Source organism: Symphalangus syndactylus, chromosome X, assembly GCF_028878055.3.
Source record: "Symphalangus syndactylus isolate Jambi chromosome X, NHGRI_mSymSyn1-v2.1_pri, whole genome shotgun sequence".
NCBI classification, from domain to species: domain Eukaryota; kingdom Metazoa; phylum Chordata; class Mammalia; order Primates; family Hylobatidae; genus Symphalangus; species Symphalangus syndactylus.
This window is the reverse complement of record NC_072447.2, coordinates 27,855,075-27,880,471: the sequence shown is the minus strand read 5'-3', so window position 1 is coordinate 27,880,471 and position 25,397 is coordinate 27,855,075. Positions and strand designations below refer to the sequence as shown.

The 25,397-nt window shown below is 40.7% G+C and overlaps 2 protein-coding genes across 14 annotated transcripts in view; one reads left to right on the top strand and one right to left on the bottom strand.

The window, feature by feature from the left end:
• Positions 1 to 13,427, top strand: part of GPM6B (glycoprotein M6B) — a 167,510-nt gene extending 154,083 nt beyond the window's left edge. For 4 of the 7 annotated variants that reach the window (XM_055268769.2, XM_055268766.2, XM_055268765.2 and 1 more), the window contains 5 exons: positions 986 to 1,142; positions 4,539 to 4,710; positions 7,055 to 7,128; positions 8,151 to 8,216; positions 11,369 to 13,427. In XM_055268769.2, coding sequence (XP_055124744.1) covers positions 986 to 1,142; positions 4,539 to 4,710; positions 7,055 to 7,128; positions 8,151 to 8,216; positions 11,369 to 11,518 — 619 coding nt within the window. In that variant the 3' untranslated portion in view covers positions 11,519 to 13,427. Of the gene's footprint in view, positions 1 to 985; positions 1,143 to 4,538; positions 4,711 to 7,054; positions 7,129 to 8,150; positions 8,217 to 9,816 lie in introns of all 7 variants that reach the window. The other 3 variants (XM_055268773.2, XM_055268767.2, XM_055268772.2) reach the window with 1 other exon arrangement.
• The window catches only part of OFD1 (OFD1 centriole and centriolar satellite protein), a 79,959-nt gene continuing 64,133 nt past the window's right edge, over positions 9,572 to 25,397 (bottom strand). For 4 of the 7 annotated variants that reach the window (XM_063635184.1, XM_063635185.1, XM_055268753.2 and 1 more), the window contains 8 exons: positions 23,689 to 24,294; positions 23,194 to 23,320; positions 21,954 to 22,054; positions 20,546 to 20,656; positions 17,108 to 17,265; positions 16,168 to 16,338; positions 15,606 to 15,673; positions 15,158 to 15,315 (listed from right to left, as the gene is read on the bottom strand). In XM_063635184.1, the coding sequence (XP_063491254.1) occupies positions 15,273 to 15,315; positions 15,606 to 15,673; positions 16,168 to 16,338; positions 17,108 to 17,265; positions 20,546 to 20,656; positions 21,954 to 22,054; positions 23,194 to 23,320; positions 23,689 to 24,294 (1,385 nt within the window). In that variant the 3' untranslated portion in view covers positions 15,158 to 15,272. Of the gene's footprint in view, positions 10,279 to 14,486; positions 14,615 to 15,157; positions 15,316 to 15,605; positions 15,674 to 16,167; positions 16,339 to 17,107; positions 17,266 to 20,545; positions 20,657 to 21,953; positions 22,055 to 23,193; positions 23,321 to 23,688; positions 24,295 to 25,397 lie in introns of those variants that run through there. The other 3 variants (XM_055268756.2, XM_055268752.2, XM_055268758.2) reach the window with 1 other exon arrangement.

The following is a 25,397-nucleotide window of genomic DNA, read 5'->3' as shown; positions in this document are numbered from 1 at the left end:
TTGGAGACTCTTCAGTCCTTAGGGAATTTTATTCTTTCTTATCTGTTCACAAATGACCTCCAAAGAAATGAACACAGGTTGGGGAGATTATAAGGAGGGCTCAAGCAGGACAGGGGACTCACTGAGTTCCAACTATGTGCAAAGAAGAAATGTTTACCAGGACTGAACCTGGGAAAGGTGTATTGATTTAATTAGGTAGCGATCTCCATCTGTGGCTCTCAAACTTCTGAGAAGCTTTAAGAAAATCCCCATGCCTGACCCCAGACCAATTAGGACATAATCTCTGGGGGCAGGATCCAGGTACCAGTATTTTCCAAGCTCCCCAGGTGATTCCAGTGAGCAGCCAAAGGCTGAGGACATGTCATCTGTCTTGGTTAGCTTTTGTGGGACAAACTGCATTATGAATTAACTTTCTGTATCTTAAACCTACTCGACCTAGTACTACTTGTGTGGTGGGAGTCACAATGCAAAAGACATCTCCCCACATTACCCCCCAAAGAAGCCCTGAGTGCCTACTTAGGGGTTTTATCAGAGTGACATTAACCACTAGGCCTGGTTGGGAAGCATTTTGAAAGGGCAGAAAGAACATGTTGTCCATTGGGCCAGGGTTCAGATGCTGGCTTTGCCACTAACTGTGTATCCTTCGATGAGGAGCTTAACTCCTCAATGCCTGTGTTTTACTTACGTGCAAAATGAGGATTCTAACCCTTGCCACCCAGGACTCTCAGGTAAGGATTAAAAGATTACAACTGGATGCTGCCCTGAGCAAAGGAAACATCATTCCCACCTTGGAAGGAAGGCCCAGGTTGCTGGGACATGGGCAGGGATGCCACCCAGGATGCCCCACAAGTCCATCAAAGCCATCAGTGGGGCCAGTGACGCACTCATAAGAACATCTCCCTCATGTCCTCTCTCCAGCGTCAAGAAACCTAGTCACTACCAGGCAGTGAATTTAATGGTTCAGGATCTCTTCTTCTCTTTGTAGGATACAACTGATGCAGTATGTCATCTATGGAATTGCGTCCTTTTTCTTCTTGTATGGGATCATTCTGTTGGCAGAAGGCTTTTACACCACAAGTGCAGTGAAAGAACTGCACGGTGAGTTTAAAACAACCGCCTGTGGCCGATGCATCAGTGGAATGGTGAGTGTGAACCTCTGATAACTGATTGTTTGATATACAACCAGAGCCACGCCTTGATGTATTTCCTTGTATTTGGCAAAAGGTACCAGATATCGAGCGTGGATGGAGGGTCCACGACAAAAATATTGGCCTTACCAATTTAGAGTTAGGACTATAAAAACCTTCAACATGTTATTGATAGTAAACTAAAGTCTATGGCTGGTAGAAATAAATCAAATGTTTTCATCAGTGTAAAGGTGAAAAGGGTGCTGAAGATTTTTCAAATGCCAAGTTCCCACTGTAGAAGGAGGTAACTTTCATGTGGTCTCAGTGCTCCCCTTTGGTTGTCTTTAAATATGGATCATGGCCATAAAGACATACGTGAACTATGGAAAATCGTCCTGATCCTTCTGTAAATACTTACCAGTACCTGCTGTACAGCACGCCTAGCTGGGCTTTGCTAGCCACTAGAGGTACAAAGATTCAAACACAGGCTGCTTTCTCAGGCAGCTTATAGTCTAAGACAGGGGTTAGCAAACTAGGGACTGTGGGCCAAATTTGACCTACTACCTGTTTTTGTACAACTCAAGAGCCAAGAATTTTTTTTTCTTTTTTCTTTTTTTTTTTTTTGAGACGGAGTATCACTCTGTCTCCAAGGCTGGGGAGGGCAGTGTCGCGATCTCCACTAACTGCAACCTCTGCCTCCTGGGTTCAAGCGATTCTCCTGCCTCAGCCTCCTGTACAAGTCAGGGGAATGGTTACTTTTGTAGGGGAAGGAGGCAGCTGTTAAATAAAATGCCTGTGGAAAGCAGAGGGAAAATAGCCACAAAAAGTGGGAATCGTCCCCCAAAGGAAAAAAAAAAAACAAAAACACCTCCTCACAGCTTTAAAATGACAGCTTTCCCCCTCACTTCTACCCATCAAGTTTCAAAAATAGAGGTCTAGTTTCCACCAGGGCACAGCATTAAGTCATCCACTGCCTGATTAACATATTTGGATCCTTTGAACATTGATCAGGACACAGTACATGGTGGAGAGGAGAGGAGCTTGTACTTGAGCCAGTGGCACTTCACCTAGAGATGGGGACACCGTGTGGGATCCGCAGCCCACCTAGCATGGCCCGCTTTTAGCTCTTATGTCAGATTTTGTTCGAGAAAAGTCGAAAGCCCCCTTAGACTGGAGAGGAGCTTGACCATCTTGCTTGATTTCATTGCCAGTCATTCATGCGCTGTCTGCATCTCTGGCCACTGGCACCTCATGTGCTCACGTTTCATCCATACGCTTAACAGATCACAATGCTGACCTGCCTTGGAGGGTGTGAGGAAGAAGATGCAGGTGACGGGGCAGGGCTGAGGATGCTGGGGACAGAAACAGGACAGAAAGTCATGTGAGGTGGAGAAGGTGGATGAGATCTGCCCGCTAGGGAAGCAAAGCTGCCACTCCGTCACCAAAGGCCTTTGTCTCCTCAGTTCTGTGAACCCAAAAGTATCTGAAACAGGTATCAGCCAATTTAGAAAGTTTATTTTGCCAAAGTTAAGGATGTGCCCATGACACAGCCTCAGGAGGTCCGGACAACATGGGCCCAAGGTGGTCGGGCCACAGCTTGGTTTTATACATTTTAGGGAGACGTGAGACATTAATCAATGAATGTAAGATGTACATTGGTTCCGTCCAGGAAGGTGGGGACAACTCGAAGCAGGGAGGGGGCTTCCAGGTCACAAGGTAGGTGAGAGACAACTGGTCGCATTCTTTTGGGTCTCTGATTAGCCTTTCATTGAATATACAGTTCACATGGGAGAGGAGGGTAGAGGAATAGTCACTTATGCCTGGTCTGGCTTGGTGAAACAACAGGGCAGAGGAAGCAATCAGATATGCATTTGTCTCACATGAGCCTCAGAGGGATGACTTTGAGCTCTGTCTGTCCTTTGTCCACGAGGAATTTCCCTGTGGGCAAATTGTGAGGGAGGTATGTAGCTTTATCTTTGTGCTATCTTGTTTAGGAATAGAATGGGAGGTTTGCCTGTCGCAGTTCCCAGCTTGACTTTTCCCTTTGGCTTAGTGATTTCGGGGTCTGGAGATTTTTTTCTTTCATAGTCCTGTGTGGGAGGTTTGTGCCCAGGAACTCACTGAGGAAGCAGCTCTGGACGCTAGAGGCCACCATGACAGGGCCAGCCCGCAGCGGGGACCTCTGGGAGGGGGACAGTGGCCTTCCCTCTGGAGTCCTGGCCTCTGACAGAAGGGAAGGCTCACTGAAGCCAAGAACCACCAGCTCTCTCCTGCTCAGGTCCTGTTTTCTTTTGAAGGGAAAGAAACCTAGTCTGGAGCAGCAGTGGGAGGAAGTGGGAGGTGGAACTGCTGAAATCTGCTTCTCTGAATATTTTTGGAGATGCAAATGCTTCCTTGCAGTGAAAGGGAAAGTGTCTTGTTTCTGCAGTTTCCTGGCATTGTGACCATCAGGAGGTGGCCTCCAACCGCCCAGGTATCTCCGGCAGCACAGAAAGTTAGTGGGGACCATCAGGTCTCCACCATTAGCTTCAAAATAGAAAAGCCAAACTAGCATTCCACACCCTCGCCCACACCCTCTGTGGGCGCGCCTTCTGAGAACACAAATACCACGTTTTTGAGGCCGCCTCACAAAGCTCTCTGAAAAGTGGTCAAGGCAGAGGAAAGCCAAGCAAGAGGATTCTATTCTTCCTGGAATCGCCCATGACAGTGTGTGGGTGAACACCTGAAGCTTTTTTCCTAAGCCGTTGCTTTGCTTGCAAAGCTGCTGTGAATCTTAGAGACAAAAGAACACTAGAGGAAAATGAGAATTTTATAGGTCGAGCATTAAGCTTGTGTTCGTGATTATTTGAAAGTTTTGATAATTTTGCAGAATCAGGAAACTAGCAAAGTTCCTTTTGAGAGAGGGCTTCCTGTGGCAGTTGCTATTCTCTGTGAGCCAACCTGTTACGAAAAATAAAGGTAACTTTTGAGAAATTAATATGAAGTTATAATTCAGTGGTATATGGAATGCATCCAGTATCTGTCCCATGTTAAGTAGGATGTTCTGCATTTTCAGAACGGCTATTTTGAAAGAGCACCTCTTGAGAGGCTGCCACTGATTAGCTCTGTGACCTTGGATGAGTGAGATCTCCTCTTGGGGTCTCCTGTCCTTGTTAGTTAAGAGTGACCCGAAAGGCCCTGACATTGCTTCGGGCACTCCAATTCTAGATCCTCTAGCTCTGGGGAATGTGGCTGGCTCTTACTTCCCCTGCTCCCGCGCTAGCTTTTCCTTCTTGCTGCCAATAATGGGGTGAGGGTCCCCACAATGTGTTCCACAGGTCAGTATTGGGCCTGAAAATGCACAATCCTTCCACTCGGGGGACACATCTACCTGTTTCAGTGATGATTGTCCTTCCTCTTGTTTTGGCCTAGTTCGTTTTCCTCACCTATGTGCTTGGAGTGGCCTGGCTGGGTGTGTTTGGTTTCTCAGCGGTGCCCGTGTTTATGTTCTACAACATATGGTCAACTTGTGAAGTCATCAAGTCACCGCAGACCAATGGGACCACGGGTGTGGAGCAGATCTGTGTGGATATCCGACAATATGGTACTTCCTTCTAATTCACCCCTCCCCCAATTATTTCATTATCCTCTCGTGCATATGTCTGGACCTAATTATTACATGAGCATCCTTTTAATTGTCATGATCTGTTTCATCCCTTCTATTAGAGTAATTTTATACTTTTCCCTTCAATATGCTATTTTCTGGGTGGAAACATCAGGGAGGCTTTTAGCTTGCTAGGTGTCAAGATTTCGTTATATTTTCAGGTTAAGTGTGTAGTAAGAGAAGCTTTTCATATACTTTATAATGCAGTTCAATCAAAAAAGACTTCTGGATCTCTGCTATAAAAAGATTATATTTTTTCTTTATTTTCAGTTTTATAACATCCAACTTTCCATTCAAAATAATATTGCACACACTGTATAATTCAATTAATTTGCACATCCAACTCCTCAAATCTGGTCTTTTTAAAATGACCAACTGCTTAAACTTCATCTGTATTGAAAAATGCAACATTAGATCCAGACATATTTTAAAGTCATCAGAACATACTCTATAAAAATCATTATCAGCTGTTAGAAACCAGTTCAAACATTTTCTAATGAGTGAGATCCTTACAATGGAGATCTAAGGTTGGTTCATTGTGACAAGCCCCAGAAGAGACCACTGGCTCCTCCTGTCAATTAATTTGGGACTCGACTTCGCTGCTGAGTAAGAGAGGGCAGCATCCTAAGGGAGGAGTCTAATTACTGCTTCTAGCCACGATGGTAGGAAATCTTTTCTTGGCAGAAACAACCAGGGGGTGGGGGGGGAAAGCTTTCATCAGAATTGAAGAGGAAATAACTGCCCTTCCAGAGCTTTTCTGAAGAGAGATGACTATTTCATTTTTGCTGTTTTTCTCATGTGGCTTAGTCTCAACATCTTACCTTACAACATAATACTAAATTTGCTTGAAACTACCCATCAGACTAATCTCTTCTCACAAAGACCAAGGCTGAACAACACTGTTCTTTATGATAGAGCTAAAAACAGAGCCTAAAGTTGGCTGTTAAAGTATTTGTAAATGAATATCTAAATGTATATCATTCCCCTATTCCTTAAAAATAAGTGTTTTGCCACAAATTTTTTGTAATCAGCAATCATGTTTTTAACTCCTCTATATTTGCCTGTTTATAGTTATAGTTACTGGTTTCACTGACAATTTGGGGTAATTTCCCATGCTTCTGAAGTATAAAGATGTACTCTTGGCCCGTGTCAAGGATGAAAGGAATAAGGACTTTTTTTCTTCTAATACTCCTTTCCTTACCTCCTAGGAGTGTTTAATATTTAAGCACAAACTTATGCATTAAAGGGGAAAAAAAGCAGCAGCCCACTGGACAACTGTCATTGCAGAGGAGCCTCAGGGTTTAAGTGAGAGAGAAATCATAGACTCTGCTTGTCCCACCCTCTGGGGTAAAGGACAGTAGTGTTTTTTCTTTTTAAAAAATTTCCGGCCAGGCGCGATGGCTCACGCCTGTAATCCCAGCACTTTGGGAGGCCGAGGCGGGTGGATCACGAGGTCAGGAGTTCAAGACCAGCCTGGCTAAGATGGTGAAACCCCATCTCTACTAAAAATACAAAACTTAGCTGGGCGTGGTGGCGGGCACCTGTAATCCCAGCTACTTGGGAGGCTGAGGCAGAGAACTGCTTGAACCCAGGAAGTGGAGGCTGCAGTGAGCCAAGATCATGGCACTCCACTCTAGCCTGAGTGACAGAGCAAGACTGTCTCAAAAAAAAAAAAAATTTGATTTTCAGTCCAAAAATATTTTCTAATACATTTATAAGACACAATAAAAATGAATATAAAAACAAAGTACAAATCCAGAGTTTTTTACTGGATTCCCACAAACATAAATTACTCCGTCAAATTGCCATGAAAGTTTGAGTGTATACTTGCAATTTTGGAACTTAACTCCTGGCAGACCAGTAACAGAGCTTGGACAGCAAGGCCACAGACCACAACATTCATGAGGAAATGTATTTTGACCTCAATGTGATAAAATGCTTTATGAGGGGGTTATCCTGCAGTAACTATAGGGAAAGCCTGGCTTTGAAAATCTTTACAAATATGAACTTCCAAATGTGAACCCTCACTGAATAAAGCACAATTTGTAGGGGGAAAAAAATATCAGGCTGTTTAAATCTTATGGACTAGCTGGCTTTGCTTTTGGCCTATTGTTCAAATGGGGGTATTTATTCCAAAATGCTTGTTCTGCAGACAGCAGATCCATCAATTCTTAATGAAAAACATAGCCTACAATTACACTGTAACTGGCATCCAAAGTGGTGGGGTCTATTAACATGAGGCACTATAGTTTGTACTAACAGCCTGTTGGGGTTCATTTTACAGGTATCATTCCTTGGAATGCTTTCCCAGGAAAAATATGTGGCTCTGCCCTGGAGAACATCTGCAACACAAACGAGGTAAACTCATCACAGTTCAGAATAACCTTTGAGTATTAGGCTGAGAAAAAAGGGTTCTCCTAGCTATAGGAAGAGCGAGAGAGATGGTTAAAATGCTATTAAGGAAAGCTCCTTGTTTAGAATCTTTAAGATTGAGCTATATGTAACCATCACTATTCAGCCATTTTTGACCTGCAAAAATGGTCACTTCATATGGTCCATCATCACATTGGTAAGAATCCTTAAGAAGTGGAGAGCTTTTCCTTTGGGCAATAATTTAGAGGTGATCCCAAACCTAGAAATCTAATAATATATCTAGATTCTTCTCTCACCTCTTCAGAAAGATTTTCAAAGTAGAACACCGGTCACAGAACAGATGTTAATTTTCATAGAGGAGTCCCTCTATTTCATAAAGGAATTTGTGTATATACCCAACTTTTAATAAGTGAGGGCACAGTTAATCATTTATATTTCTGGAATGACTTGCTACTTCTCTAATTCTCATTCATCCTTAATAGGGAGTGTGTCCTAACACTTTGGTTTAAATTGTCTCAGCCCTAGAACATTCTTCAGTCATTGGCTTGTAACTGTTTATAAAGGAAAATTCTTAAATGCATTCATAGGTGCTTGTGTATTTAAGAAAATCCTGGCAAGCTTTTAAGAAGCAGTGAGTTACAGAAATAATCAGCTCCTACCCTGACTTGTCAATTTGTATATCCATAATATGCTGTGGCTTGAAGCAGGGCTCCCCACCTTGGCTGCATGTTACAGCCATCAAGGCAGCACTATGTTATACTGATGGCTGAGGCCCAGCCCTTAGGTATTCAGATTTAATCGATTTGGTGGGCAGTCTGGGCATCAGAAAGTTTTTAAAGCTCCTCGGGTGATTCCACCATGAAGCCAGAGCATGAAGAGAAGGCAGGCCTGTGCCCAGTCTTGCAGGGAATAGCTGCAAAGGAGACAGATGAAGCAGCACCCCACAATGAGTGTAGGCCATTTCATTTAACATCAAATGCTTATGTTGGTGCCCTGTTCTTTTGTAGTTCTACATGTCCTATCACCTGTTCATTGTGGCCTGTGCAGGAGCTGGTGCCACCGTCATTGCCCTGGTGAGTAATGGCCCCAAGACCACCCTAGTCTAGCCTCCTCCCTCCAGCCTCTAAATGACAGATTTCCCTTCTAGCTTTTACCAGCCTATTGAAGCCAATGATTCTGGCACTCAACCTTGGTTAACTGGCGCCTGTGTTAACTTACCACATGTAGTTTACAGGAATTATTAGTTGGCTGCCTTGGCACCGATTGTAGGTGATGTAATTTGGACTCTGGAAAGAAAAGAGGGTATCAACACCTATCAACTAGGCCTAGCATATTACCTTATTGCACTGAGCACTTAGCTTCATGACTTCAGTTGCAGACAGATGAAATGCTCATGTGAGGCATTACCCATTTCTTTGCTAAGGGATATTAATTTACAAGTGGAAATATGCACATATACATAGTCACTCTCATACAGGGTAGCTATGTTCCATAAAGTCACCTCAAGCACTGAATTAGCAAATGCTGGACCACTGCTCCTAGGGGAAATACATGGCTAGGTTCCTGTGAGCCTCTGGTCACATCATTTTCAGCAACCTATCAACACAAGCTTGTTTCGTGTGTTTCTGTGTAAATACACTGTATTTAATATATATTGTTGATTCCTTAATATTGAATTCATGGCCAATAGCTCTATCCCTATGCCTGAATGAAGCTTCTCTAATGAACATTTTCTCTGGTCAGGCAGTTTGCAACCTTCTTGCACTTAGGGACTCTAGACAGCACTGCAGCACTATGCTTGGGAGCCATTTTAAGCAGCAAAATCACCCACAAAATGCACAAAAATGTGAAAAACATGGCACTAAATATACTTCGAGTATACTTAAAGTCTGAGAGCTGAAACAAGAAGGCAGAGTATTGCCTTGTTCAGCCTCAGCTGGGAATGTGCATACGGGGCAACTCAACTTTCACCACTCTGCACATGTCTGCTAATAACTGCGAAAGAAGTGCCTCAAGTATTAAGGGTTACAAATGAATCTTAGCAAGTAGGCAGTCACAAATATGGAATCTACAAGTAATGAAAATCAACTGTATAAATACACGCTCTTATGTATGTACGTTTGTATACATGTAATTTTGGAGGGCTTGGTTTGTGATTTGAGGAAAACCAACTAAGATTGGTAGAGCAAGGGAAAAATCTCAGCTGCTTGTAAATTAGTCATTCCCAGTTTTTCTGACCATTAAATCATTTCTTCCCCTTAGAATCTATGAAAAAAACCACCTGTAAAATCATGGGGTGACCTGTTCTTTTGGTTGAGCAACAGGTAGGAAAGATAACTGCCTGCTGCTGAGCAGGTGGTTTTGGAAAGATGAGGGGATTAAGGCATTTAGCTTCATCCTTCTCATGCTGTTGACCCAGCTCTCTGTCTTGTTATTCTTCAAACACATCCAAGTCCTAACTTACCGAGGGCAGAACCAATGACTTACATTGTACACGTGTGATGAGAAAAAGTTTGTGTGCGCTAGATAGGAAAATTGTCTGTTGTGATTTTAAGTGGGAAAAAAACACCTTAGACTATCAGCAGGCACCCGTCCCCACCCAAGTTTAGAAGTGTCATGGCATCGGCCCTCACTGCCTGTATCTTACTGTCCTGTTTTGTTCTCTTCCACCAGCTGATCTACATGATGGCTACTACATATAACTATGCGGTTTTGAAGTTTAAGAGTCGGGAAGATTGCTGCACTAAATTCTAAATTGCATAAGGAGTTTTAGAGAGCTATGCTCTGTAGCATGAAATATCACTGACACTCCAGACTAAAGCAGAGTCTAGGTTTCTGCAGTTTTGTTACAGTAATTTGTAAATAGCTTTAGTAAACTCATCTTGCATGGTAGATTAATAAGATGACTTACTGTACATGAATTACACAATAATGAGATCTGGCTATTTCCACATTTTGAAAAGGATTCAATTATTTACTGACAGTGGTGAGCATCCTTTTTAAATTAATGTTCTCATACTTAAACATTAGAGAGCAGTATCTTTAAATGAATTATTAACACTTTGGAATACTTACATTTTCTGTTATTTTCGATTGCCTGATAACCAGTTTCAATGATGAAAATGAAAACAAGTGCTGAAGATGAAATGGAAGAGAACCGTTTTAATCTGGATTTTGTTTTGTCACCTTCTGGAAAATACTTTGCAAATATGTTCTAAATTTAAAACAATTTTTTTATGATCACATGGTTCACTACCAAATGACCCTCAAATAAGCCAGATGAAAATTTGAAGAAAAAGGTCACCCAGTTCTCTGAAAAAAAAGGATTTATACGTGGGTAGTTTTTTTTTGTACAACACAATCATTCCGTTAGAGCCCACAAAATTGGTAACCTTAAATTGTGTGTTTTGGTAAGTAATAACTGTTTCCTCATAGCTAGTTCTCAAGCTGCATGTAAGATTTTAACGGGAAGAGAAAATAGGCCTGGACCTGAAGGTCTCAAATATGTTGAGAAGGAAGTATGAACTATAAGGAACTTGAGATGTAGATTTACTTTGCAGGAAATACGAGGAAAACAGGAAAGAAGTGTTTGCTGCATCAAGTGTAAAGAATGATACTGAGGATTTTTACATTTTATGAAATAATGGCATTTACAAAATGAAAAGTGTAGTTTCACAACTAAATTTTGTTAACGGAGACTGCATGCTTTGCTTATAGTTAATTTTGGTTTTGACATTCATTTAATTTTTTCCATGTTAAATATGTAGTTTAATTATTTACTCAAAATAAACATTGTTCATGCTTTTAGGCCTTTGGGGGAATTGATTTTTATCCACAGGTAGAAAATGTCTTCGCACACACTACACTTATTTCAGATATACAATGTGCTCCCGAACTTTCGCATTAGTCTTTTAACCATTTTGAGAGTAATTTAAAAAAAAAAAAAAAAGCACCCTTCTCGTATTTCATTTTTGCTTTTTCTTAACAACACCTTTGGCCATTTTTTTCCAGTTCACTATGTTTGTGTACTAACTTTTCTTCAGCCTTTTAATGCGAAGCCAACTAGTAGAGCATGCTTTCAGGATCTGACAGCTCTGCTAGTAGAGCGAGTATTAATACAGAATAACCTTCGCCCCCTTTAAAGTCAAGTCCGTCTAATCTAACTAGCGCCTTGCTTTGCCTTCTCACATGCTCACTAGCCATCATGCTCACCCTTCTCTTCCAGATCCACTTCCTCATGATACTGTCTTCTAACTGGGCTTACTTAAAGGATGCGAGCAAAATGCAGGCTTACCAGGATATCAAAGCAAAGGAAGAACAGGAACTGCAAGATATCCAGTCTCGGTCAAAAGAACAACTCAATTCTTACACATAAATGTTTGCCAGAGTGTTTCGGCCGACGTATTTACAGCTCTGACAAATCATCAGACAGCTGCTCTGCAGTACAGATGTGTATCCCACCAAACTAATGTAGATGTACAAACACTTCACTGTCTGTCTCAAGCTGCTGGGATGTATCTCTAGGAAAACCTTCCAGTGGGTAAATCTTTTTCTTTAGAACAAATATTGGAGGTTTCATGTTAGCCATTTTAAAAGGCAACACTTTGACAAAATGATCGTTCATACTTTGGGAATTTGTGGCATGTTCACATTTATTGCTAGGGCAAGTCTACCAAGACACTCAATGGATATGTCACACTCCTTAATAGGGACCTGTGACATGCCAGCATCAAGGGATAAGGCCATAAATTCACATATATGCCATCTGTCCTCAAGTGTTATCTACATAGGAAATGAAATGGAATTGATATAAAGTTCCATTTCTGACAGCTGACATTTATTAAACTTTGGATCAAAGATAATGTGATTCTTATGACTGACTTTTCAAATTAGCTTTTCCCTCCCAAGTCGAGGACCCATTAATTTCCTGAGCCAATCAGAAATATATTTTTCAATAATGCTAAAATTAGCTACAATTCTGCTGACCGTACTATTAAATAATCTGGATGCTGGACTCATTGACAAGCTTTCCAGAAGCAATTTTATAACAGATTTCATTTTAACAAAATACTGATCCAATTTTCATTATTCTTGAGAAATGTCAGCTTTGCCTTAATGAGTATTTGCTTTAAATTTCTAAGAATTTATATCATAACTAGAGACCCAAATATCTTTCACAGAATTTTGTTCCATAAATGTTTTTCTTAATTAAGAAGTGTTACCTTATTAAAATGACCACCATTCTAAACCATTTTTCAGTGGTCTGGATACTAAGTTTACAGTTTCATACCAACTATCTAAAACCTAATTGCAAATTGACCACAGACCTCTAACCTCCTACTTTTATAGACTTGAATACTTAAGTAATTTAAATTAGGGTTGGTATTTCATTTTTTCTTATCTAAATCTTAGTTTCCTGGAATAATAAAGTTTGATGTTCAGCAAGAAAACTGCTTGAGTTTAAGCCATTTTCAAAAGAAACTTGCCTTTTACATTATTGTGTTCCAGAACATTAAGTGACTGTAGGTACTGGGTATTAGTGATGGTAAACTTTGTGTTGTTCTTTATGAAATGATCCATATAACTGTTGGGTGCATCAGTGCTTTTCAAAGGGGCTGCTTACTATAGGGTTAACTATGTATATTCATTGTTAAGAGTTAACTTGTGGTTTGGCTGTTTCCTGGATTTTATAACATATACATGTGCAGAAATGTATTCAAATGAAAGGAAGCATACCTTTATCAAGATGCTATTAAAATTGAACATCAAGTATAACATTTCATTTGGATTCTTTTTTTTGGTTAATGCCTAAAAATGCCTATTTGGGATTTTTTTTTTTTAATTAAGAGAAGCTCTCTTCTGTGTAGAACAGTTGTTCCAAAATAGCTTAGTGTTTTGTTTTCCTGTTGCATGACAGATTTAACTATTCTTTCCAGCAGTGGAGGTGCTGTCAGAGTCCAGTGTTCTAGAAGAGGCAGTGTCTAAAGCCTAATTTTACTTTTCTAATTCTGGTAGCTATTACCAGGAATTTTTGAAAGTTTTGTTTAAGTAGTCTAATATTTTTTATGTAAAGAGCATTAAATTTTGCTATGTACAAATTTTTGTAACCTAACAGTGAATCAATATTTTCTATCAGTGCCAAGGGCTTCCTGTAGTTCTATTCAAGTGTTACAATAAATATTTGTAGATAATAGTCAATACTTGTGTATGCTTATTTTAAAGAGCTATTTAGGTGGAAATAGTTGTGGATGTACTAAGAGTAATGAAATAAAATTATAGCTTCATTCATTTGCCTTTTTACCATACATAAATCCTATCTTTCTTTGTTCTCAGTATGGTGTCACTTTTGAATAATGTGCAGAGTCAAGATTTCACATTGGTATGGAAATCAAATCTGTGAGTGCTAATTGTTTTATTTCTGGCAAAAATCTCTTCAGCAATTAAAGAAAATATTAAATAATCCACTGGGCTGTATTGGGCATAAAAGTGCCACTAGCACTTCTGTAGTTCTCTGTATAAAGTAAGAATTTTTCTGATTAGTTTTCCAACAAATAAATGCCATCTACCTATAGGATCAACAAGGCTTAAACTTGGGCAAAGCAGAAACAAAATAAGGGCATGTGTGTAGTTATTTTTCAAACCAAAGGTACAAAAGTCTATTGAAAGATTTACTCTGGAATACAAAAAAACCTAGTTCTAACAGTTGGCTCTCTAGAGTAGCAGAGCGAAATATGTTACTCAGGATTTTATTTTATAATCTGTTTAAACTCTTATCTCTCAACATGATTATGCATTTGGATTCTCTGCGTCTGACCTTTCTTAGTGAGGCCCAGCCTTTGTCACTATTGACACATGGCCATTCCTAAATGAGGTGCTGACTCTGGATCATCACCCTTCATTCACGCATGGCAGGAGAACAATCAGGAGCTCAATTAGTGTGCTATTTGTCACACTACTTAGCATCTTCTGTTTAAGTAGCATTTTGTGCAATTATTTAAGTCACATGAGTCACCAGAGGAAAACTGTAAATAATGGTTAGATAAAATCACAAGCAGCCTCTTAATTATCCACAGTAATCCTGCCACAAAACCTAGGACCCTTTAGAGGGTTGAGTAGAGATTTTTTTCCAGTTCTGCCTCGTAAAACTTGATTTTTTAAGAGATGAAAATGAAGTCAATTATAGGGAAGGAGCCCATTCATCTAAAACAAAATACTTGAAGCCCATTCATTAAGTATGAGGACCAAAGGTTCCATAATAAAGATGCTATCTCAGTCTGTTCCTGCTGCTATAGCAAAATACCTTAGACTGGGTAACTTATAAAGACCAGAAACATATTTCTTACAGTTTTAGAGGCTGGGAAGTCCAAGATCAAGGAAGGCACTGGCAGGTTCGATGTCTGGTGAAGGCCGGGTCTCTGCTTCCAAGATGGTGCCTTGTTGCTGTGTTCTCCAGAGGGGATCAATGCAGTGTCTTCAAACGGTGGAAAGGCAAAAGGGCCTAGCTAGTTCCATTGAGCCCTTTTATAAGGTCACTAATCCCACTCTTAGTCACCTGCAAAAGGTGCCACCTCTTAATTCTATCACACTGGGGGGTTTAAATTCCAACATATGAATTTTGGAGGGACACATACATTCAAACCACAGACATCAAAAGTAAAGACCAGAGGCAGTATCTTTCTTACTATTTCTAATGCCTAGAAAAATCTGTTTTTATGTTCAGGGACAAAACAGGAGTGTGCTAGGAAAAATGACCTCCTGTTTTACAGGTGGCAGCCCAACTTTGGAGAGAAAAGAACACAGCTTAAACTTCCAAAATGTAGGCCTGGAGTTGACCAATAAGATAGGTTATACTCATTTAAAAATTTAAGACAAAAATAAGGAGGTTAAAAGCCAGTCACTTTCATTATAATGAATGAGAAATACTATGACTGGAGAAGAGGTTTCACGTGACTACTCTTGGTTCACACACTATGGTATCAAAATTATGAAAAAAAAAAAAAAAAAAAACCCACACTGGATTACACACATTTTTATTGAGTTTTGTCTGATGATAGGGAAACATTTACAAAGGAGTAAATGTTATGTAACTTCTCATGGTATGTAAGTTAGAAGCTGGGCAGCAAACATGGTTACCAAGAGTCATCTGGTTCTTCATGAGAAAAGCCTGTTAAACTAAATTAGGGAAAGACAAAAATTAAAATGTAAAAATTTGTGTCAAGTTTATTTGCTATCTTCATAATGTTCTCAATTCCTTCCCTGGGGGGTTTCTGCCCTAGCTTACAATTTATATCAGGATCAATTTCACAAGTCAAAAAACTCAATCAATTGTTTTTATAGTCACTAATTTTGACTGATTCAATAACTTCTTACAGGCAATCTCAAACATCTAACCGTTTCTCTTGGCTGACAAAATGAGCAATTAACAGTTTTTGTATGAAACAGTGTGTAGGGAAAACAGGTACCTTTCGACTTTGTCACTAGATTGCAGCGTGTCCACTAGGGAGCCTTCTTGGACCATCTTTTTTGAGCTCTGATTAAATGGAGAGGGTAGAAAATTTTGAAATTAGATATGCATTAATTTTATGAAATACTTTAAGAACTATTTTTGAAATATATATGTAATTTAAAAGTAAAAAGGTGACTTTTAAACATGAAATTTAGCAAGCACATAAAAATAAACTATAGGGTATGCATTTAACACCCATAATACTTCAAACTTACATAAAATATTAACGTCAGTATTAATGCATTTGATAGATCTTTTCTTTCTTGTTCTTAATGAGCCACCCCAACTTTTACAAATTAAAGTCTCTGAAATCTTTTACCTTAAGCAAAAAAGCTATGAATTTTTGTCAAAAGAGCAGTATATTTAAAAGACTCAAGGTTCCATTTGAACTTTGGATTTTCTGTACTTTTCACCTTTTTGTCTTCAATGGAGAAGATGGATTCCCGTCCCAAGAAGTTAAGCCACGGAAGCCCTGGATGTCCCCCACCCACAGATTGCCCTGCCCATGGCACTGGCACCTTATCTGCTGACTCCTGGTCTTGCTCCTGCTGGATGATTTTCATGTATTTCTCTAAAGGATTTTCACTGTGAGCAGATTTGTCTTTTATTTCTTGATTACTCATTTCTAATTCATTTTCCATTTCGAATTCATTTTCTATTTCAATCTTCAGTGATTCTTCAATCATCCTCTATAAAACAGGCACCAAAACAGAAAATACACAAATACATTTGTAAAACTTTTAAGTGTTTTAAAAATGCACTAATATTAATCCCGATCCTTCAAGTACAGCCTGTATGCCAGAGGACTAATTTTTAAAATTGAAGTCATTGCTATCATCAAAGGAAGACAAATATGTCATCTCAATGAAGGAAGGTATTAATTGGCAAGTGTCCTGTGCTTTAGACTTGAATTAACCAAGAGTCCGAGGAACATTCATATATTAGAGTAATTCAAGCAAGACTTAGCAGGTGTGTTAAGTGGACAGAGTAATCCATCTGCTAGGACCAGAGTCGGGACACAGAAAGCAAGACAAGAACTAGAAGGAGGAGGGAGGGAGTGTGTGCCCCTGGAAGCAACTGTGGACTGGCAGCCATCTCCTCCCTTGGGTTCTAGTCCCAGCTAGCTGACACCGACAGTTTCTTCTTTAAACCCTGTTTTCAAAGCAAAGTTCTGCAGCAAAGCACAGTCTACCTTTTTTACAGGCTTGTTTTAAGGATCAGATGAGAATGTACAAAAATTACCTTCAAAAACTATCCTTTACTACAAAACTCCTAGGCTGCACAAAATGTGCAGCCTTTCTCACTGCTTGTAAGACAAGGAGAGGACAGGGATGCCTTTTAAGGCACCTGCCGCACCTCTGACTTTGTACACCAATTGACTCCCCTCCCTGAGCTCAATGTACTTCGAAAGGTGTACAATGGAGCAACCAGTACAGAGAATCAAGTCATACTTATTACCCTTTCCTGATACAGCTTTTCTAGTTCTCTTCGTTCCCTTTCTAAAACTTCTTGTAGGTTACTCTGCCTTCTTTCTTCTCTCTGCCTTCGTTCATTCACTTGCTGTTCTCGTATTTTTTCTTCTTCCTTTTGTTCTTCAATTTGTTTCTGATCTACACCTAATAGGACAGAAAATAAAGAGTAGCTTCCAGTATCAGATTATTCAAATGAATGCAGGACCAGTCTGCAAGAGCCCTTGCCAAGACCCACGGAGACTCTGCTTGGCTTTTAGTTGACTCTGTGACCTGCTTCAAGTCACTGTTTCATTTTCACTGACTTCAAGCTCCCAACCCCACTCCTTGAACTGTACCCTACTTCACTTGACTGAGACGAATACGTCACCCTCACCATGACCAACTCCAACTGTCCTCCCTCCATGTCACATGTTCTCATCCTCTTCACAGATCTCCTCCCTCCTTTCCAAGACAAACCCTGCATTTCTGCCTCTGCCTTTGATTATAATCCCTCCCCTATCTTTAGGACCCAGACGGAGCCATTAATCCCTATTTCTGTACACAGTAGTTTTAGAAGTCTCACTCCCATAAAGATGCTCAAGTCTGTCCTACCCCAACAAAACAGAACAGAAATCACACCACTGCCCTCCCCCCGCCATTCCAGCCATCTCACTGTTCATTCCCCACTTCCTCCAAACTGACGGCAGCCCTTCCTGGGGTTTTAGCGATCACTTGTATATGGATCCTTTCCCTATCTTTTCCTCTACTCCTGGTCTCTCTCCCTAGCCTCGCGTCCACATGTCTGATCGTTCCTTGCCATCTGCATGTGGAAACCCCACAGCACTAGCTTCATCCCAGGCATGATCATCCCAGTCCTTCGATCATGCTCTTTCTACCCTCTATCCACTCAGCCACCAGTGTTTGCAGGTTCACACTCCCTGTCCTGTGGCTGCAACAGGCGCCCTTCTCACCATCTCCCTGGACTACTGAAACAGCCCAGTCAAGGCTCTTCCTGAAGCCAGTCTCTGCCTTCCAACAACCTGGGGTCATCTGCACCAGGCATTTCCTGAGGGGAAGATGTGGATCTGCTATGCAGCATCTCCACTCTGATAGAGTCCTACGCCATGGTAGTCTGGGCTCTGAGAATCTGCCCTTTTCTTCCCAGATTGATTTCCTACATCACCACCAACTTTGTACTAGAAATATTTCATCTGTATCAACTCACTCACTGGGGCCTGGCCGTGGCTGTATCTTCCTTGCTCGGCATTCACCTTCACTGTCTCCTCAGCCTGTAGCACTCCCTTGCTCTCACAAAGTCTGAAATGCTATTCAAGACCCAACTGAAATGCCACCTCTTCCTTATTCCTGAAGTGACAAGTAACCACTCCAGCATCTTAATTGCAGGATATCTTGTACCTGATTTGTCAAAAACTACATGTACTTGTTTCTTCCACTTCTCTTCCTTCCAGGCAAGGCCCATACTTTAATTACTTGTCTGTTCCCTCTGCATCTTGGCACAGGTCCCTACATCTCAAAAGTTTTAATTAGACCCCAATCCCAGAGACAATTATGCTGACCTTTCTCTTCTGGCTCTGACCCACAACCTACATTTTTTTTTTCAACCCAAGCAATGCTAATAAGCAGAAAAATCCATAGGTTCAGCAGAGGACTTTGAACGTTTTTACTTTGCCTTGTTCTAAAGTGATCAGCAGGAACTGAGTTTTACTAATAGGAGAGAAGCAACACAGTTTCTTCTCTCTCTCCCCCATCTCTTCTGAATCCTTCTCATGAAATTAAAATACCAGAGGAGACAGCTGATCATTTCCACAGGCAGAAATGCAACTTCCTCCTTGCTAGAAGAAAAAATGGTTACTCCTAAACAAGATCACTTTCTTATATGGAATAATAATCTCAAAATAGGAATGTTGTTTAAGCACCAATTACAAAATAAAGAGGAAAAGTGAGCTGCTTCTCTGCTCTGGTGTATATTTTGTAGCTGCAGGGTGGTATACAGAAATCTCTTGGACACAAGGGGAAAGAAAGGAAGCATGTCCACGGGGCACCTCCGAGACACCAAATTTCACCCTTTTTGAATTCCCTTTGTGCCCAGATGAAGAGGTAAAATGACAAATATAACAATTTCTCAATAACCAAAATGTGACTCGCCATGCTGCTTAATAATTTGTAAAGCCAATATTATAATCTATGTTCCATCTCAGCGGCAGAACACCTAGTTACTCAGTTGATTTCCCTTATCCTATCACGTTATTTGTATTCCCTCGCTCAGGTCTGTGCCAAGTGAGTGCCTGTAGACACTCCCTCTTGTGGCCACGGCCCCTACTCAGCTGCTGCAGCCCCTCCCTGCTGCGGTCCTGGGTGATGGCCTGCTGACCATCTGCCTCCCCTGCTAGAAATCCAGGAAGGCGAGGGCTTGAGCTATATGCTCAGCCCTGAGCAAAGTGCCCAGCAGAGACAAGGCTCTAGATCATGTCTCACTGAATGCTTTCCAAAGCAGATTTACCCTAGAATCAGCAACATCAACCCTCTCAAAATCTCTTGCCTCTTTCAGTTATTTTATATGTTCCTGAGTACCATGACTAAAACCAAGAAACTGCTAACAGGGGTTTTGGGTATGTTTTGGGTATGATGTTTTTCCAACGTTTGGGAGGGACTAAGAGGTGGCTTTACTTGAGAAAATTCCTTTCAGATTTGAGGATTTAACACTTGGTCCAAGAAGAAAAGGACCTGGCTGTTGGCTGAGCCCTGGGACAAAGCACAAAGCTCCCATGGCTCTCTTCCCGTCTCCCTCCACCCCCAGTGAGGGAAGTGGGTAATCTGGAGGAGAAGAGGAAAAAGAGGAAGTGGGCCAGACAAGAGAAGTCTGATGGCCAGTTTTCCTCCAGTGCTAAGCTAACTTGGTGTCACAGCTTTTCCAAAGATTGAAATACAAAGTTTTTCTGTACTAATTTCTTAAGACACAAAGGAAACAAGTAGATAGAAAAATAAATAATATTTTAAATGTTACAATCATATTAAAGATATATGCTAGGAGTTAATTATTATTTCAATTTTTCACCGTGATTTCCCAAACTTTCAGGTTCCCAAGGAACAGTTTTTGCAGAAGAGTCTTGGGGAAAAGTCCAACTACTATGCCAGGCACTGAAGAGTTAATGAAAACACTTTTTAAGCAACTGGCTTGGGAAGCCTAAATGAGAAGCCTTTCCTTCCAATGTGTCCTTTCTCAGCACTGTCTTTACATGTTCACATGGGAATTACTTCAGAAATGTCATTAACAATATAATGACACTTATACCCCCCAACCCAAGATTTTGACTAATTTACACCTACAAGACGACTTCAGTGATACATGAAATAATTCACAGAGAACACGGACTAGTATTTAGTATGTGACCCTGCTGACTGTTAGTTCAAAAAAAGAACTTACTTGGGTGCTGATATGAGAGGGGCACAGCAGCTGCAGCAGCGTCCACATGAGGCATATCCCCGGCAGGAGAGAGCCCGCCCATTTCCAACTGCCTTGGCACGTTCCCTGCAGCTGTATGAGGCACAATTGTCCCATGAGTCCTTAATAATAACACCAAGACAAAGAGGGGCAGTGCAGTGTGGGGGCAACTGACTGGAGCACGGGAACTGAAGCCAAAGTAACTGGGTGCGCCCTTTCCTAACAGGATTCTATGAAGTTCCCAACATAACCACTTGCCAACATATTTGCTTGTCAGAGTGTTCTCGTAGTTGAAAGAATTAACTTTGTTTACAAAATTAGATTCGTTACCCAACAGGAAAATCAACCCAGTGACAGTGAAGAATTCAATTGGCTTGCTGATCATCATTTGAATTCTATTAAAATATCAATGATTTAACACAAAGACTTTAACAAATATTCACAAAATGTACCAAGCCCTCTCATTTAACTGTTCAAAATATTACACTTTCAGATTTGAAGATGAAGTTTACAAGGCTAACCAATAGCTTATATGAAAATATAAAGATTTCTCAAGCTGGAAAGAACCTTAGAGATGATAGGCTCTACATGCTTATTTTACACTTATAAAGTGGCTACAAAGTGAGACAGTCTAAGGCAGGGCCATAGCCAGGACACCAGTTTCTGGACTCTTAATATTCTTTTAACTCTATTCTTTTACTAAAAATTAGGTTTTCTAAATCTGAGGCAATCAACAGAATCAGTAAATTTAAAAAATAACATCCTTAGGCCTGGCGCAGTGGCTCACGCCTGTTATCCCAGCACTTTGGGAGGCCGAAGCAGGCGGATCACTTGAGGTCAGGAGCTCAAGACCAGCCTGGCCAATATGGTGAAACCCTATCTCTACTAAAAATACAAAAAAACTAGCTGGGTGTGGTGGCATGCGCCTGTGGTCCCAGCTACTTGGGCGAGGCTGAGGCAGATGAATTGCTTGGACCTGGGAGGAGGAGGGAGACTGCAGTGAGCCAAGATCAGACCACTGTACTCCAGCCTAGGCAATAGAGAGAGACTCCATCTCAAAAAAATAAAAATAAACATTCTCGTATTCCATCAAAGGAAAAAATAAAGAAAAATCACTTATTTAAAATCTGGTAAGTTAATAGTTCATTTATAAGCTTAGCTCAAACTCTGAAATTATTAGTCATACTGAGATTTTTAAAAAGTAAACACACACATGAAAATCATCATGATAGAAAAATGAGGTGATACATCTGTACTTGTGGTTGTATCACAAAATAATAATGACCCAATTTGTAACTGCTTTTCTTTTTAAACCAATGGATATGTTTCACCAAAACTAAGCTTTCTAGATTTTCAACTTATAAAAACTGGTACTTATATTTGAACTTACATTCAAAAGATGATTCAAATTCCTCGTTATCCTTAAAAGCCAGCTTGTCCACATCTGAAAATTCACTTTTGTCTTGAAGTTCAGTTTGTCTTCGATAAAGACTAGATTGGAAGGACAAAACTCGTGAATGTGAAGTTTTAATAATGGAAAACCAAAGAGTACAAGGTGACAAAAAGCCTTTTGTGACTCAAGAAAAGGCTCTACAAAATTCCCTTTCTCTTTGTCTTGTAAATAGCTCCACCTCACCACCACCACTAGGCATTGTTCTCAGCAATTAATACCTGTTTACTCAGTTACTCCTCGTAACTATTTCATGCTGTGAAGTAGGTACCACAGTTGTTAATAAAGTTGTACTCTGAATGCTATTCCTAGGAAATAACCATAAAACATTTCCGAAGAAAAAAAATTCTGCACACTATCAGCATGAACCAGCTGAAGATGCAATACCACAACCTTGAGTGAGCAAAGCGCCCTAACTCAGCATATGCGTGTGTCTTATCCTTCCTTTTGGCTTATCACAAAAAAAAAAAAAAAAAAAAAAAAAAGCTTTAGGCCCATGACAGGCCCATGTGGCAGAGAACTACATTGACATGCAGATGCCCGGGATCAAGCCCGGAGCTAAGGAGTCAGTTCTCTCTGCTGTGGGGCCCAGGTATGGGTAGGAGTCTGCTCATGATTCAAATCATAGCCTGGCTGACCCAGAGGCCTAGTTTCTAAAAACATCCACTCCTTCCTGTTTCAACAATCATACTCCAGAGGCCGCTACCACGTTTGAATTTATTTCAATGATATGCAGGTCAGAACCTTATCTGTTTATATTTCAATGCCAAAATATTTAAAAAATGACTTTTTAATGATGTGTAAAATTGTTCCAACTTTAGAAATAACCTCCATTTGTTTGCTTTCAGATTTTGTACATTTGTTTTTTATCTTAATAAACCAAGTCTATTCACAGAACTAGGAAGATGCTTATTAATACCAGATTGCATGGTCCACGTATCAAGTTTAGCAAATAAGCATTATCCACTTATTTGCTAAAAGCAATCTTTTTCCCTTCAGGTAATTTAGATGATTCTCAAAGATGACACATCATTTTGCAATCTGATTGCAAATTCTATACTGCCACATGATCTATAATAATTATCTAAAAAAAAAAAAAAATCCCAGTAAAACAAGTGAAGGCTGACAGAGCAAGTAACATTATTCAGCTGAAGCTAATCAATCAGAACGTTGTACTTACCCCACTTTCTGCTCCGGAGGGCTGGAGACCGGAGGGCTGGAGAGGCTGTGCCTAGACTCAGTGGGTGATGGTAGGGGCATTCTGTCAGGACAAGGACTGGGGGAAGCAACGTGTGATCTGCCCAGACCTAAGGTGCAGAAAGAACCAAGGCAAGAATATTACCAATTGCACGGAGAAGATACCAACGTGGTTTCTAAAGAGCTCTATTCGTTTGAAAATAAACTGTTATCCTCACAAATAGCTAATTATGATGCATAAGATCCACAAAACTAATGATTCAAGCACCTAAATTAAATTGCAGTGGCAATAATAAAATGCAGGAAACCAACAGGCAGCAAAGGAAAGGCGACTACCACTCTCTAAACAGCTCTGTGTGCCAAACAAACACTAGACCTTGCCACTCTGGCCCGCTGACCCTCACAGTAACCCTGTGTCATGGGCAGGGTGGCTACCCAACTCCAGAGCACCCCGCAACCCTTTGTGCGGGTGGCTTACCTTCCAGATACATTTCACTTTCGAGGCTTCTTTTTGCTTTTGGAAGGGGTGTGGAGGAGAGGCGTCTGGAGGAAGTGCCCCCGCGGAGCCTCGAGGCTGCACTGCCTGTCAGTGCTTCTAAGACGTCATTCCTTTCTTCAAGTGTGCCCACTTGAGGCTGCTCAGAGACAACTCTGTCCTCTCCAAAAATATGTCTTTCCGGGGAACTGGAAGTAATGTTTTTGAAGGCTTCCAGCAAGTGCAGAGATGGTGGGCTCTTTGCTGCTAGTGGGCTTTTGGCAGAGTTTTTAATGACTCTCCGATGGTAACTTCTGAAAGCCTTTTCCAAGCGTTCGGCCTCTTGCTGAAGCTCTTTGACCCTTGCCTTAGTATTGGCTACAAACTCAAGGTCAGAATCAGGGGAACTACCTTCCACCCATGCATTTGGATAATTTGTGATCCTTGATGCAACCATACGTGCTAGAACGTTTTCCTGTTTAAAAGGATTGTTCAAGAAATCCCCACTTATCTCACCATTGCAAGGCACCACATTGCCATTTATTAATCCATTGACAGAACGATCGATCACAGACTGCTTTGGATTGCAGTACACTTCATTCTCTAGGGCTGCAGGATACAAAAAGCCAATTTCAGAAGTGAGTGGACAAGGCAGAGAAGAAAATATACTTGAGAATATTATTTTTTTGAAAAATAGAAGAGAGTAATAAGGACAAACTTGCACTATACAGTTTCTGAAGCCATCCATGGTAATGATAACCACTAACATTTACTGAGAGCTTATTGTACCAGCTATAGCTTCCTATGTCTTTTCTAACACGATATAATTTCAGAATCCATTATGCACAATTTTGAAAGTCACAAGGCTCTGAGAACTGAAAATTTATTCATAATTTATTTGGTGGCAAAGCCTAACCAGACTGGAACTCATTTGGTTGAAAAGTTTGACCTGAACTGATGTAAACCCATTTATAATCTTTATTTATCCCAGCATGAATATTCATACAGTTGACTGCAAAATAATTAATGTGCTTTACTATAGGATGCTGTTCAGAACTCCCAGGGCTATTGCGAAATCCACAGCATATGGCCCGAGTTTCATATAAGGAAGTGAGGACCTGCATTCACAACAACACTGTGGTTAAGAAACTCTCACTGCTCCCATTTTACAGATGGGGGACTAAAGCTTACTGAGGTTGGGTCACACGGTTAGCAGGTCTAAGAGCTACTAGGCTTTCCTAATGCAAAGCCAGTGCACGTGCCCCTCTCTCCTGCAATGCCCCCCCGTGATGCTACAAGAAAGAAGCTTGCCCTCGGCAACATATGCATGCGAAAGGGTTCTATCCTCATTCAACTATTTTTTATTGATAGGAGACTGCTATGATTTCAGCTGTGAGAAGTTTCACAAACAGAATTGAAAGAAAATGAGGAACAGAAAAAAGTAGAAAAGAGTAGAGATAAAAATAAAACAAGTGCTGGTAGAAGAGAGCAAGGAGCTGATGAGGAAAGAATGCAGATGGGAACAAGGAAGGCTCAGACCCAGTTGAACTGGTAACACATACATACTTTCTTTGAGCTTGAAAGCAACTGAAGAAGAAAGTATCTAAACTTTAATATCCTTCTTACGAAGTAGGAAGGGGCAGAGATGCATCCACAGTGAAGATACAATAATAAAATGATACCAATAACCATCTCCTGAGTGTCTTTTATGT